Below are 15487 nucleotides of genomic sequence, written 5' to 3' on the forward strand. Positions count from 1 at the left end.
ATGACTATGCAAAGTCCACGTATGTACCAAGACTCAAAGTGGCAGTCTTCTCTCTTAATTGTTTCCTAATCCGTGGATCGACCAGCACACCTGAATAGAATAGTAATGGAAACCAAATCAGTCCAAGTTTCTAACTCTAGGTTGACGTACTGGAAGCAAATGCATGGATTAATGATACATATTTCTAGTTATTCCCATATAGAAAAGTCACACCTTGATCCATAAGTCCCGGTCCCCTAGGGGTCCCTCAGCAATACTATATATCTACTAGCTGTAGATGATACAGAGATATTCACTTTAAAAACCGAGGAGCTAGCTAGCAAAAAGCTTTAGTTCATCAAGGCATATTAGTATATATCTGGGGCGCAGGTAGGTTTATCGGATTAAGTCGACGTAAGAAGAAAACGAAGATGGCAGCTAGAGTTGGAGTTTTTCATAATCATAGTGATCGGAAAACCATCATGAACTTCAACTTGGTGGTGATACTAGTTCTCTGCAGTTTTGGGTCAGTCAAAGTCGAAGCTCTTTCAACTCGTCTTCCATCTACTGAAGGTACACACCTTTTTCTTCGTCTGAGTAATTCCTGTGTAATTATCTCTACACATCAAGTGTATGTGAGGTCGCTTTAAAGACGGTGTATGTGAGCTCGCTTAGTTATGGCTACCACCACCAAAGCCAGCTTCCGCATCTATATGCATAGATTCGAAAGAGTCTTTTGAATCTCCTTTCTTCCTTTTGATCTTCTTTCTAAAAGGAAAAAAAAAAAATGAAATGCCAATACACAAATCTCTTTAGAACTGGTCGGGTAGGTTCTTTTATTTTATTTTATTTTTTAAGTAGGAACAATAATTTTTATCTCCATTTTTAATCATATATGTAGTCTTCACGTTGTGGGTTATTATAAAATGCCACCGTTCAGTAGTTCACCAACAACTAGTCGGGTCGGTTGTCAAAACGCAGAGAAATTGAAGGTTTATAGATATCCTCTCTCCTTTTGATCACCTTTAAAAAATAAAAAATGTAAAGCTGATTTTGAAAGCACTAAAACTAGAGTCGCCCGGGTGTGCGGGAATACAAGAGTTCAATTTTGAAAGCACTTGCCCACCAAAATTGACAATCATCTCGAAAATGAAAACTTTTAAATTCAATACAGAAAAATGTGAAGTTGAAGGGTTTGATTTTGTGTTTGCAGTGGAAGCCCTACGAGAAATAGCTACACAAATAGGAAAAAAAGATTGGAACTTCAGCGTAGACCCGTGCCTGAATGACACAACCCACACAAGCTGGACTACCCCCAAATCTGTTGACACTCTATTCAACAACACTCTCACTTGCAACTGCTCCTTCCCTGATGGCTCATGCCATGTCATCAACATGTAGGTGCATTTGAAACCTATTTGATGTGTATATTTTTCATTCCTCTGTAATATCTTGCTGGGTTTGTATTGCACTCTCTGAGTTGGTTTTTTCATGCACAGCATGTGTATGAGAAAATGTCTAGGTGGGTGTGTGTATATATATATATATATATATATATTTTTTTTTTTTTCTTTCTTTCCTTTCCAGTTTGGGAGAACCCCTTTGTTTATGGGTATATAATATGTAAGGCATCATGACTCCTTTTTTCCTGCAAAGTTTGAATTTTATGATCAGCTCTGACATTTTTTCTTATACAGTATTCTTAGAGGGCAAGATCTTGCTGGTGTTATTCCACCATCTATTGCGAAGTTACCCTACCTTACACAAATGTAAGGATTTTATAATGTAACATATGATACCTCTGAAAATTTTTAGTATTTCTCATATGGTAGTGTTATGATAACTAATATATTTGCCCTTGTTTACAGCGATTTCACAAGGAACTTCCTTAGTGGTAATATACCGAGTGAATGGGCTTCTACAAAGTTGGAATATATGTAAATTCAAATCTTAACTCCATATTCTTGGTTGTCCAATAATGGCTTATAATGATTGAACTAAGACTATGAGTAAACTGCAGGTCCTTTAATGCGAACAACTTATCTGGACTAATCCCTGCCTTCTTGGGAAACATCACTACTCTAAAATACTTGTATGCCCTGCCTCTATCTCCATCTAATTCTTCATTGTCTTTGTCAAATCAAGTTTAAATTGTTTAAATTTCATTTTATCTAGCCTGCTTTGATGAAACGCAGATTATGTTTTCAGGAACCTAGAGACTAACATGTTTACTGGAACTGTTCCTCCTGAACTTGGGAAGTTGGTTAACTTGCAAAATCTGTAAGCTCCTTTTCTTCCAAACCTAGTTTGTTTTCTCTTATTATTGATTTAAAAGAAAATGATGAATAGCTCAAAAAAGTAAGTAACTGATGAGTTGGTACTGGTATCGATCTACAGCATTATTAGTGCAAACAATCTCACAGGAGTGTTACCAGTGAATCTCACTAATCTGAGCAAACTAACAGAATTGTAAGTGACACTCACATAATGACTCACAATATTCCTGTTAAATAATGTTCAGCTGTCATGTTATGAATTTTCTCTTTATACAGGAGGATAAGCAGTAACAACTTAACTGGAAGAATTCCAGACTTTTTCCGAAGTTGGAGTCAACTTATAAAATTGTAAGTGCTTTAGCTATTTTGATATAATTCATAAATTATAGAATTGGTGTAATCTCTACCCATATTAAATTCTGAATTTGACAGAGAGATCCAAGCTAGTGGTCTAGAAGGCCCCATTCCGTCTAGCATTTCTGTCTTGAGTAATCTAACAGAACTGTGAGTTCCGAATCCAGCTCTTCATTGCATTAACAATATAACACTGAAAACATATTCAACATTTGACAATTTACTATAGCTTCATATCAAAGGGATTATTTTTGCTTAACAAATATCTATGTTGCAATTGATGCAGAAGGATCAGCGACTTAAACGGAGGGGGTTCAATATTTCCGAACTTGACTAATATGAAAAGCATGAAAAGATTGTAAGTCTAAAACATATGCTGCATTTTTTTCATCTATAGTTTAGACTAATCCGTGTTTATCCCCAACTATGCTCATATTGATTTATATTGCAGAATGCTGAGGAGCTGTAATTTATCAGGACCTATTCCTGATTTAAAAGCAATGGCAGTATTGAATAAATTGTAATTTACTACTATTCTTTAATCTTTTTTATTCTACTACTCATTCAAGTACATCAGGCGCATTCAATAAATACTTTCTCGATAGCAGTTTGATCAACGAGGTTCATTTTCTTAGTTAAGCTTCCAAATAGTAAGCTTCCGATTCTTATAACATCCTCTAGTTATTATCTTACAGAGATCTCAGCTTCAACAAATTGGAAGGAAGTTTTCCTGATCTTGAAGCTATGGCTCTGGATCCGGACAATTTGCAGTACTTGTAAGAAATGTGAATCTCATATATGTCATGACTAGCATACATCATGATGCAGGGGGCCTCCCCTTCATATACTATCTTCATATATACATAAGCATATATTTTTCCCATGTAACCCGCCTTTTGTAGTTAGGTAATAATTACTTAAACAGAATGTGACTGTGATTTCGTTTGGAATAGGTATCTGACAAGCAACTTACTCAATGGCTCTATTCCAAATTGGGTTAAGAGCAAAGATAACCGCTAGTATGTCTTCTATCCTACATCAAATTTGCTTTCGTTTTTAGTTTTTTATTTTAATTGTTTCTTTAAGGTGTCTAGCAGACAATCCTATTAGTATTACCAATTGTTAATAGAATATTTCAGTTTTTCTTTTTCAAATCTACTGTTTGAAGCATTTAAAATCATCAATGACTAGGATTCTGTCATTAACTAATCCTTTAAGCATTTAAATGAACTTTTATCAATATTGTAACATGTACTTTACTGTGGATTTATACTCGCTTACAATTTGATCATATTTGTGTGCAGCCAGATAGATGTTTCTTACAATAATTTTTCCAAGGACTCTGAGCCATCTACATGTAGCGAATACCTGTATGAACTGTTTTCTGTGTAGTTGGCATACAAAACACTCTATGGTTTCATTCACCTCTAATTTTTCTTTTTCAACTGATTGGACATGTATCAGGAACGTTTTCAAAAGCTTTTCTGCACCAAACATCAACTCGTAAGCTTCATACTTACCAGTGTTCGAAGATGAAGCCTTTGTTTTTTCTTTTCTTTTCACTTTATGCACTTCTTACATAAGCTGATTATTATACTTCACTAATCTAGATTATCTGGAGCGTGCCTGCAGAAATATCCATGTACAAAAGGTAACAATATATATCTTAGAATCAAAATCTGATTGGATAGATTGGAATCAAGGGATGGTTAGCTTTTAAATTATTTAACTTTGTAAAGATTTTGTACAAAGAACTCAGTTGTTAACTGAAGTTTCCATATGACCTCATAGTAAATGGTATCTGATAGACTGATACTATATTGATAACATTTATCTACTCAAGTATTTTCTCTTATCTGATTTTTTATTTATCTGTTGTTACTGAACAGTTCAGTACTCATTGCATATAAATTGTGGTGGAGGAGCGACCACCATTGGAGGAGTCAAATTTGAAGATGATACAGATCTTGGAGGTGGAGCAAAATTTGTTCCAGTGAGAGCTAACTGGGGAACCAGTAGCACTGGAGTTTTCTGGGATACTAATGTCACCTCTAAAGACTACATAGCAAATAATGTATCGATACTTGGAATGGAAAACTCTCAGTTGTACACTCATGCACGCCTCAGTCCTCTTTCTCTCACATATTATGCAAACTGCTTAGGAGATGGAAAGTATACTGTCAAACTTCACTTTGTGGAGATAATAATCCGAGGCAATAGATCTTTTCAGAGTGTTGGAAGACGGATATTTGATGTCTACATCCAGGTACTGAATCATACCATTAATGAAATCTTAATGTACACAGAATGTTTCTCATTGATGACAATTGTTCCAGGAGAAACTTGTATGGAAGAATTTTGACATCGTAAAGGAAGCACCAGGGGTCGACAAGGTATACATTATAGAAACAAATGCAGTTCAAGTTACAAACAAAACTCTAGAGATTCGGTTTCATTGGTCTGGAAAAGGCACAACAGCATCCCCTAGACGAGGAGTCTATGGTCCCCTTATATCAGCCATTTCTATAGAAGCTGGTAATCTTCTGAATTTGCACATACACACTTTTAAGTCTGTTTTAAAAACTTTATTATGGGCTTTACAATCCATTTGTTTTGTACATGTTCAGAAGAGAAAATTAAAGGAACCAAGGGACAAGTTTATGTTTTCATTGCAATAAATTGGAAAATGTAGATCAAGATCGCTCGTATACTTTAAGAAATACCCAGATTATCAAAGAACAAGCTTATGTGCATCTTATTCTTAATTCCAATTATTGCATCTGTTTCCTATTTTATAGCTATATGCCTATATTTGATGTATGAAACATTCAAGCAGATTACCACTCTTGGTCGTTTATTAATGGAAAGACCATTCTCGGTTGTTATGCCCTATCTACGGCAGTATATCATTGAAATGTTTTGATGATTTTCTCTGTTTTTTGTTTTACTCTGTAGAGTTCAAGCATTCCAAAACAAATATGGCTATTGTAATTGGAGTTTCAGTTGGAGCTTCGGTTTTGTGCCTGTTCTTCTTAATTTTTGGCATTCTTTGGTGGAAAGGCTGTCCGGTGGATAGTCAGACATCAAGAGAAGAAGGTGCTGCAAATCTACTATGCTCATATTGGCTTTATTCTTTCAAATTCCATGTGGACTAGGAAATATACACTCATACTATGTCAAAAGAATTTGTATCAGAATTTTGAAGACATTACTCATATCCTAACCTGGTTCTTTGGACAGTTCTGAGAGGACTGGATCTGCGGACTGGCTTTTTCACCTTGAGGCAAATTAAAGCTGCTACTAATAACTTTGATCCTTTAAACAAAATTGGAGAAGGTGGTTTTGGTCCCGTATACAAGGTATAATACAACTGTATCCTGTTATCATTTTCCTTCTACTTTTTGCCTTTTTCATGTCTTCAAATAACTTTCTATGGCCTAGTTTTTTTTTTTAAATTGAAAACTAATTTACTATGCTTAATGCAGGGTACACTTTTGGATGGTACTATAATTGCAGTTAAGCAACTATCTTCAAAATCAAAGCAGGGAAATCGTGAATTTGTGAACGAAATAGGCATGATCTCTTGTTTGCAGCATCCAAATCTGGTTAAAATGTATGGATGTTGTATTGAAGCAAACCAGTTATTGTTGGTGTATGAGTACCTGGAGAACAATAGCCTTGCTCGCGCCTTGTACGGTAAGCTCATCATGTCAAGGATTGAAATCATGCATTCAGAGGTTCTAAAGTGACCCAATTATTAGGTTTGTATGTTAATTGCAGGTCCAGAGGATGATCGTTTAAACTTGGACTGGCCTACAAGGCAGAAAATATGCCTAGGCATAGCAAAAGGTCTGGCTTATTTGCACGAGGAATCGGCAGTGAAGGTTGTACATAGAGACATCAAAACTACGAATGTGTTACTGGACCAAGACCTCAATGCTAAGATCTCGGACTTTGGTTTGGCCAAGCTTGACGAAGAGGAGCAAACTCATATTAGCACCAAGGTTGCTGGAACTATGTAAGCTTCTGTCATATATATTGCATCAACTTCATTTCTGAGGCTAATTTTGTCTACACATTTTTCCACCCAGCTTTCTGTCTCCAAAATCGTAATTATGACATAAACAAGAAACTAATCTTTTTCTGATTACAATATTGAAGTTGTCGATCAGTTATAGTAATTAAGTTTGTAACTCAATATTGACAGCATAAATTGTTGCTGAAATGCCAACAAAATATGTGATTTACATGTAATGTCTTGCTTGCATAATGTTGATACTTGTCATTTCTATTTTTATGTGAAACTTATTTGTATTAGAGTGACTAATCAGTCGGTGAAAACAACATTTAATTGTTGTGCAGAGGATATATGGCACCGGAATATGCTCTATGGGGTTGTTTGACCTTTAAAGCAGATGTCTACAGTTTTGGAATTGTTGCATTAGAAATAGTAGCAGGAAAGAACAACATGAAATATCGACCCAATGAGAACATTCAGTGTCTTATGGATTGGGTAAGATAAATAATCTTCATTCAAAAATTCTTCTACTACATATATATGTAACTATTTTGTGATCATCCACTCTCTGCTTATTTTTAGGCCCTTGTTTTGCAACAAAAAGGGAACTTACTGGGGCTGGTGGATCCGAGGTTGGAGTCCGATTTCAGTAAGAAAGAGGCGATTAGAATGATCAAAGTAGCTCTACTGTGCGCCAATCCAACAGCTGGACTTAGGCCTATCATGTCTGAAGTAGTGAGTATGCTTGAAGGGCGGACCACCGTGGATGAAGTGGTTCTGGATCCAAGTATCCACGGTGATGAAATGACGAGGTTAAAAGCCTTCGAAGAGCAGTTTGATCACAGCACTGCACAATGGAGCTCCCCAAGTGGAAGTCATGGCCTCATTCGTTCATCAGATGCACCATGGACCGGTTCTACTGTTACTACTGAGTCTTCAGATCTCTATAAAGTTTATTCAAGTTAAGTTGAAGATTATCAAGTACACCATGTTACATATCGTGTTTCGTATTAGAACATTTCTATGATAGTGAATTCCAGGACTGTCCAACGTAGCACATCGTATGGGACTCCCCAGGCGTTGCCGCGGGCAATGTTGTCCGTCTCCATACTTGACCAAAAAAAAGACTCGATCTTTTACAGAGGGCGCCAAGGCCGACCCTGCCCCTCCACCCCTGCAAGCAGTCAACTCCAATTTTTTTTATTTCTTCCGAAAAGTCCAACTTTTCCATAGATTGATTAGATATTTCGAGTCCAAGACCTTTTATTCTAGACTTTCAATGTGTCTCCCTTATTGTAAGAGTAATGTTAGGTGAATCACCTTTTTGAGTACTACTTGCATTTCACCTTACGTGATAGCTGATGTGATTGTAACACTTCTACAATAACAAAGCGTGAAAGCCTAGCTAGCTCCTTCCCCTCATTTAAAAGAGAAAAGGAGATGGAAATTCCAATAAAGCATGATCCAATATTTCAGAGAACTGGTTTCACCACCACCATGAGTCCATGAATTTAGGTCAAATGTAATTGGAATACAAACCATTCTGATTTGCATGGCTCGTTGTCTACTATTATTGAAAGGACATTTTTTCAACTGAACTACTTATTAGGTGTTTGGGTTTAAATCAAAAGATTAAATGCAATTAAGAGTACTAATTCACCCACTTACACGCGATTAAAAGTACCAATCCACCCTGCTTACCTCTCAGAAAGAAAAATAAAATGCCTCCAATAGTCCCTTTGATTGAGAACTGACCTAGTAGATTTAAATGCTTAGAATATTATTTGAGAGTGGGAAAATTTTAGGTGACATAATAAGAAAATGCAATCTTAACCAAAAATCGTGGGTTATAGAGTTATAGACTTATAGTGCATAGATTTTGGTGAGAAATCATTGTTAAAGTTTTTTGTTTTTTTTTTTTACTTTTTTATAGAAAATTATGGGGTTAAGTTTTCATGGAATTGAGGCTAATTACATGTTTTATAGTTTTTAAAATTTTCTTTTCTTTTTCTTTTCCGCCTTGACATTAATCAAATAAATAGTTTTGTTTTGAATATTATAAATTACTAATTAAAACCTAGGTAACAAGTTAAAAAAATTAGAGGTTTAGGATGATACCAATGACTAAGATGAAGTCATGTAACATGGAAAATCAATACATGCGTTAGGTGCACTGTAAAATCTTCAACAATAGTAAGCCGCATTTTCACAAAACATCAAATGTTACAAATTTAAATCACTTCCAAAGAGACAAAGAACAACATTTCAACCTAATTGCAAAATATGTTGTGTGACTGTTTTTTGAGATGATTTATGTTTCACAAAGTCCATTTGAAGAGTGTTGTAAGTAAGTCATGGTAGACGTTTCACTCACAACGATAAAGTTAATTTTGTAATTTTAGAATAAACTTGAAAAAAATTGGTGTCAATGAACTTATGAACTGAAGATGATTTTGAGAAAATGGTAGATATGGAGTTATGAACTTATCTGTGATTAAAACATCAAAATTTTTGCACATCGTGCAAATTAATGTTATATATCCCATGAAGACTAAGTAAGGGACGCATCGAATAATGATCGGCTCACGTGCAATAACTCTGATTGGTTACACTACGTGGGCCCAGATATTTTGGATCAGATGATCAACTTGGATAACGTATCGGACGGCTCAGATTTCACCAAAAACGCCGTGCACATTCACCCTGTCCGTGAACTGAAGAATTTTCGCTGTCTCCATGTTCATCGTGCACGTGTGGGTTCATGAATATTGAAATGATAACCATAATAAAATAATAAAAAAATGCCTACATATACATGCAGTCGTTTCTGACTTCTATATATATATATATATATATATATTTCTGGTCCCCGGGGACCCCTACTGAATAAGAAATCATCACTTGCAATTTATTAATTTTCATCAGTATATTTGGTTAAACTAAGATGTGTACCAAGACTTATTAAAAAAAAAAAAGATGTGTACCAAGACAATAATCTTTCCAGTCGAAAGTGACGCATCGGGCTGCCTAGCTTGCAGCATTATTAATATCATATAACCAGCTTTAGTTTTTGATGATTAATTCAAGATTGAAATCAAGATCGTTTTATAAAGATGTAGTACAGTAGTAGTACTGTATTAGGTATGTAATATTTTTGAGAAAAAATAAGAGGCAGCTCATATATTGACGCATCTTAGAAGAAGTGGTCTTACTAAATGAACCCAGTAAATATCTAAGTAAACCAAGCAAAAATTTAATTTTGTTGTAAAACAAACATAAAATAATTTGAGAGAGAGAGAGTTTAGACGCAGAGAAATAGAGTGTATGTCATATTCATCTCACTATGAGGAGTCTTATATAGGGCTACATCTTGTGTACAAAAGGTAAAACATCAATCACTCATACAATTACGAATGTGTCAATCGCTAATCAGAAGCATATCAATCGCCAATCAATAGTAATGGCATGCATCAAGCAATACCTATTGCATGAATAGCCATATCATTTACAACACTCCCCCTTGGATATTCTATGTCAATAGTGTTGGTTCTGCTATGCGCTTCTAAGTTGCCTCGTCAAAAACCTTGCCAAGTAATAAAAACCCTGTGGGAAAAAAAACAATCTTGGTCGAAGGAGAAAAAGAGCACAACGCGCTTGAGTGTGGAGTAGCAGTATCACAGCTTTAGAGATAGGTGAAGTCTTCTTATCAACACCATAAGTAGGTAGTATGTCTACGAGAGGGATGCATTAGAGTTGCTACACCAAAACCTTGCCCGGTAAACCCAGTGGGAGAAACCCGTGGTCGAAGGGAAAAGATGAGCAAATGCATATATGTCAAATCAAAGCATCTTCAGGATGTACTATAATTGGGGTGACCATGCTAAAGATGTGCCTCGTTAAAACCTTGCCAGGTAACAAAACCCAGTGGGACAAAATAACCCTGGACGAAGGACAAAAAGAGTACACGATGGTCAAGTGGGTATGCTTCAGGATACTCCCCCTGATTTCGACTCCCCCTGAAAATTACATGTTAAGTAATTCAGATAGTTTACGTAGACCAATATCTTGAACATGCTTCTGGAATGTGTACTTTGGTAGTGACTTGGTAAAGAGGTCTGCATGATTGTCTTCAAATCAAATATGCTTAACTTCAATCTTCTGATGCTCCTGTTGTTGCTGATTGAAGGAGAACTTCGATACAATATGTTTGGTGTTGTCTCCTTTGATGAAACTCATCTTTATCTACTCTATGTAAGCAGCATTATCCTCGTAGATAATGGTTGGTTCATCAGTGGTGGAATGCAGTCCACATGTGCTTCGAACATGGTTTGTAACGGCTCTTAGCCATGACATTCACATACTGCTTTGTGAAGAGCTAGTATCTCATCATGATTCGAAGAGGTAGCAACAAGTGTCTATTTTGTAGACCTCTAAGAAATTGCAGTATTCCCAATGGTAAAGACATAACCAATTTGGGAACGTGCCTTGTGCGGGTTTGGTAGATAGTCTATATCAGCATATCCAACAAGGCAATCATCATTCTGAGGATCAAGGGGGTGATCCATTCCTTGATGCGTAGGGATAGGATAAGCCCATATCCGCCGTACCTCTAAGGTAGCGAAAAATGTCTTTTATGCCATTCCAGTGGCGGCGTGTTGGCGCAGAGCTATATCTAGCTAACAAGTTCACTTCAAATGAGATGTCCTATCTAGGGCATTGAGCCAAGTACAATAATGTGCCTATTGCACTTAGATATGAGACTTCTGGCACCAATATCTCTTCGTTATCATCTGCAAGACGATACGGTTCTTTCTAGACTTCAGACGACCATGGGTGTGCTTGCTTTTATCCTCATTAAAGCATCTTAACATCTTCTGGATGTAATTTGGTTGATGGACCAAAATTTCATCTGCACTGTGCTCGGGCTCCAGGTCGAGACAATAATTTGTTCTCCCAAGGCCTTTCATCTCAAATTCCAACTTTAGGTGCTTTGCGGTTTCCTTGATCTCTTCAGGAGTATCGATCAAATTCATGTCATTGACATAGACCACCACAATTCCAAACTAGGAACTTGTTTCCTTAATAAACACGCATGGGCATAGTTTATTATTCACATATCTCATCCCGATAAAATATTCACTTAGACGGTTATACCACCTCCGTCTAGATTTTTTCAATCTATAAAGTGAACGCCTCAAAACTAATGGAGAGCGTGTACAGTGGTCTAGTATTATTTGCATCAGGTATCATAAGTCCTTCAGGAACTTTCATGTATATCTCTGTATCGTGATCCCCATAGAGATAAGTTACGACCACATTCATAAGCTGCATATTCAGTTTTTCGGAAACTACCAAACTGATAAGGTAGCAGAACGTTATGACGTCCATTACGGGAGAATACGCCTCCTCGTAATCAATCACAGGGCGTTGAGAAAATTCTTGCGCCACTAGACGAGCCTTGTGTATCACAATCTCGTTTTTCTCATTACGCTTCCTTACAAATACCCATTTAAATTCTACGGGTTTAACATGGGGAGGTGTAGGAACAACAGGTCCAAACACCTTTCTCTTTATCAAGGAATCTAATTCGACCTGGATTGCTTATTTCCTTTTTGGCCAGTCGTCTCTTCGTTGAATTTGATCAACAAAGCAAGGTTCGAGGTCATCGCATATTATAGTTTCGGTGGCCACCACAAATACTAATATATATCATCGATGATGTTCTCATTCCAATTCCAAATCTCACTAAATTTACCGAGATTTCTCTATTCTCGGGAGTGGGTTCAAATGTTGGAGCGTCCCCCAACATCGTCTCTTCTAGGACAGACCCATAATCCGGATTTATCTCATGAGATGGATCGGTTTGAGATTGCGATGTTAAGGGGATTCATTTGTGCCAAGTTTACCCTCTTCTGGGGATAAGAATCCTTCGAACCTAATGGTCTACCTCACTTCTGGGCAGGGACATATGACTGGTTAGCCGCCATGGTCGTACCTCGTCCATCTGGGACGACACATCCTACAGGGACGTCTATCCTTGCAGGCACATTTGCAGCAGGTATATATGATCTCGTCACTTTAGCTAGATCAGAGAAAGCGTCTGGCATATTTTGGGCTACACTCTGTAGATCTAGAATTCTCCGCACTTCATTATCACATTGTGCGGTTCGGGGATCAAGATGAGACATAGTGGGGACATTCCACGTCAATTCACGTCGTTCATCAGGAACGGTAACGTTCTTATCTCCCCCTAACGGCGGGAAGACTGTCTCATCAAAGTGACAATCCGCAAATCTAGCGGTAAAGAGATCGCCTGTCAAGGGCTCTAAAGAGCGCATAATGGATGGGATTCATAATCGACATGTATGCCCATCATTTGTTGAGGACCCAATTTTGTACGTTGTGACGGCACAATTGGCACGAGGACTGCATTCCCAAATGCGCGTAAGTGCGAAACATCAGGTTCGTACCCAGTCACCAACTGTAACGCGGAGTAAGGTTGGGTAGCAGTGGGCCTCAACGGGACCAACATAGCTGCATGCAAGATTGCATAGCCCCACGCAAAAACTAGGAGCTTGGTGCGCATTACCAAAATTCTATTTGCGAAACCATCTTGGGTGTGAACATAGGGAACTATATGTTCAGCATCAATCCCAAGGGATATGCAATAATCATCGAAAGACTTCGATGTAAACTCTCCGGTATTATCAAGTCTTATAGACTTTATGGGATAATCCGAGTGGTGAACCCTCAATTTCATGATCTGGGTGAGAGTTTAGCAAAAGCAGCGTTTTCTTGTGGACAATAGTGTAACATGTGATCACTTTGTCGATACATCAACCAAAACCATCAATATTTAACTGGTCCACATAGTGGTTGGATATGTCCACAAATTTCCCTTGCATTCTGTGCAGAAAAATGGTGGTGTATGTACTAGTCTTTGCATATGATGGTCTAGTATGGCATAGCGTGTCATTATATAAAAGACCCTTATTCAGAAGGGGGTGCACCTACGATGAATTGAGGTACGGTGCATCATACTTTGACCTGGGTGGACCAAATGGTCATGCCATAGCAAGCAGTTGCTTGAATTAGTTAGCTTCTAGCTAACAGATTTCAATTTCTCCAATGTACGCTTCTGGCCGCACACTCGGAGGTTATGCAAAGATATTCCACGCTTTTTTTCAATGGTTTCAACGTGGTAACTGTTGGTTCGAATATCCTTAATACTCAATAACGTTCTTCTGGAACGTGGAGAATATAAGGCCTCATTAATGGTAAGTTCAGTACCATTGGACAACATAAAGTAGGCTTTGCCATAGCCCTCTATCAGGTTGGATTGCCCTGATACGGTTGTCACAGAGGTATAAATAGACAATAAGTTTGAAAAATATCTCCGATCTGGGAGTATGGTGTGCGTAATAGCACTTTTAACCAGACAACAAACTTCCCCACAAGACATGCCTATTCATAAATTTAATTCAATGGATCACATGTATGAATAAGTCTATTGAATTAAATATATTCGAACATAACCACATTTCTATAATCCAAAATAATTGAAAACATAAATCACCAAAATCCGAAGATGTTTCATTCATTAAGATGAAATAGATATGACACAAGGGATCAATTATACCCATGTCTTCGAGTTCTAATCCTCGGTATTCGGTATGTTCAATAACTGCCTGAAAATCCATGATCTCTAGTGTGGAATCAATAGAAAATGACCTTTTAATAAAGTTGGTATTTCGAGTTCCGCAACAGGCGTAATACTCATATATTGCTTAGGCTATCGCACAACAGGTGCGGGACCAGCAGTCAATTCCTCCACATTGATAACAAAGATCATGCTGATTCTGGTGGTGACAGGCCGGACCAGTGTTCCTTTCAACTTGGGCTTGCTGAGTTATGGCATCATGGTTCCTACCACGTGGAGCCTGATTATATGGCCTCTTGGGCTTTGGCCAAGTGGCAGACGGTCATATGGGCTAATTTCGTTCTGCCAATCATGTCTTGCTTCAAGCAAGAAAATGGTCATTTGATGGTGAAAGTGCTCTTCTAGAGCGACCCAAAGAGTCTGTGTATCCTCTTCATCGGATACTCAACTTGGAGTGTTTTCTCCATATGTTTCCTTTGAAAATTATGGCACTCATGTTAAAAGCCTCAATGACGACATTGTTAGCATTGATTGTTGATCTTATCTTCTTTGCAATCAGATGAATTTTCACATCTTGAGTTCACTTTAGATAGTTTCTTCTGGAGACCTCCAAAGCAACAAAGTCAAACATGTTGAGATTTGACATTTCTTACAGGAAATGAACAAATAATATTAGTGCTTTGGGTAATATCCTCCATAAGCAAGTAATGAGAACTTCAGGTTCTATAGCATGTGGATTAGACATGTAAAATCTACTGGTTTTATCATGTGTGGTGAATTTATGAAGGAAACTTCAAGTTTCTTAAATGGCATTATCGAAACTACAAGTTCGATTTATGTATGAACTACTGGTTCATTAGATACCTGCATTTTCTACACATATATTCTAATGCGAAAATTTAGACAAGTAACAAAATGATACTGAATAGAGCAAATTGTAATAATATCTCACAAATTGGCTAAATGAAAATCACAAATCAATTGAGATAATAATTGCATGCTAGTAATATAACAGATTAATTATCACACAATTATGTGAATAAATGCTTCTGGCAATTAATTACACATATTAGATATGGTGAATGTATTTACAATATGAAATTATTTTTCCTTTTATTTTGATTCTGCTGGACCAAAGAAGGAGTGGGCTTGATAGTGAAGCCTATCGAGCTTAGTCTGCGGGCTCGTGACCTAGGCTTT

The 15487-nt window shown here is 37.2% G+C and overlaps 1 protein-coding gene across 1 annotated transcript; it reads left to right on the forward strand.

Annotated features, from left to right (window-relative positions):
• The first annotated feature begins 280 nt into the window (after positions 1–280).
• Positions 281–8084, forward strand: LOC112164934 (probable leucine-rich repeat receptor-like serine/threonine-protein kinase At3g14840). Its single transcript, XM_024301294.2, has 24 exons — positions 281–552; positions 1193–1376; positions 1677–1748; positions 1848–1916; positions 2000–2071; positions 2188–2259; positions 2377–2448; positions 2532–2603; positions 2688–2759; positions 2896–2967; positions 3061–3129; positions 3305–3385; positions 3563–3628; positions 3914–3979; positions 4074–4112; positions 4220–4260; positions 4499–4875; positions 4946–5144; positions 5565–5705; positions 5850–5968; positions 6095–6305; positions 6390–6627; positions 6972–7122; positions 7210–8084. The coding sequence occupies exons 1-24, from the start codon at positions 411–413 to the stop codon at positions 7591–7593; spliced, it is 3081 nt and encodes a 1026-aa protein (XP_024157062.1). The 5' UTR covers positions 281–410; the 3' UTR covers positions 7594–8084.
• The last annotated feature ends 7403 nt before the right edge of the window (positions 8085–15487 follow it).

This window comes from Rosa chinensis, chromosome 5 (assembly GCF_002994745.2).
Source record: "Rosa chinensis cultivar Old Blush chromosome 5, RchiOBHm-V2, whole genome shotgun sequence".
NCBI classification, from domain to species: domain Eukaryota; kingdom Viridiplantae; phylum Streptophyta; class Magnoliopsida; order Rosales; family Rosaceae; genus Rosa; species Rosa chinensis.

Bases quoted from the DNA above. Each gene is read 5' to 3' on its own strand.
- LOC112164934 (XM_024301294.2), top strand. From the start codon at position 411: ATGGCAGCTAGAGTTGGAGTTTTTCATAATCATAGTGATCGGAAAACC. The intron at 3,629-3,913 runs GTATGTCTTCTA...ATTTGTGTGCAG, and splicing joins AAGAGCAAAGATAACCGCTA to CCAGATAGATGTTTCTTACA. The intron at 5,145-5,564 runs GTAATCTTCTGA...TTTACTCTGTAG, and splicing joins AGCCATTTCTATAGAAGCTG to AGTTCAAGCATTCCAAAACA.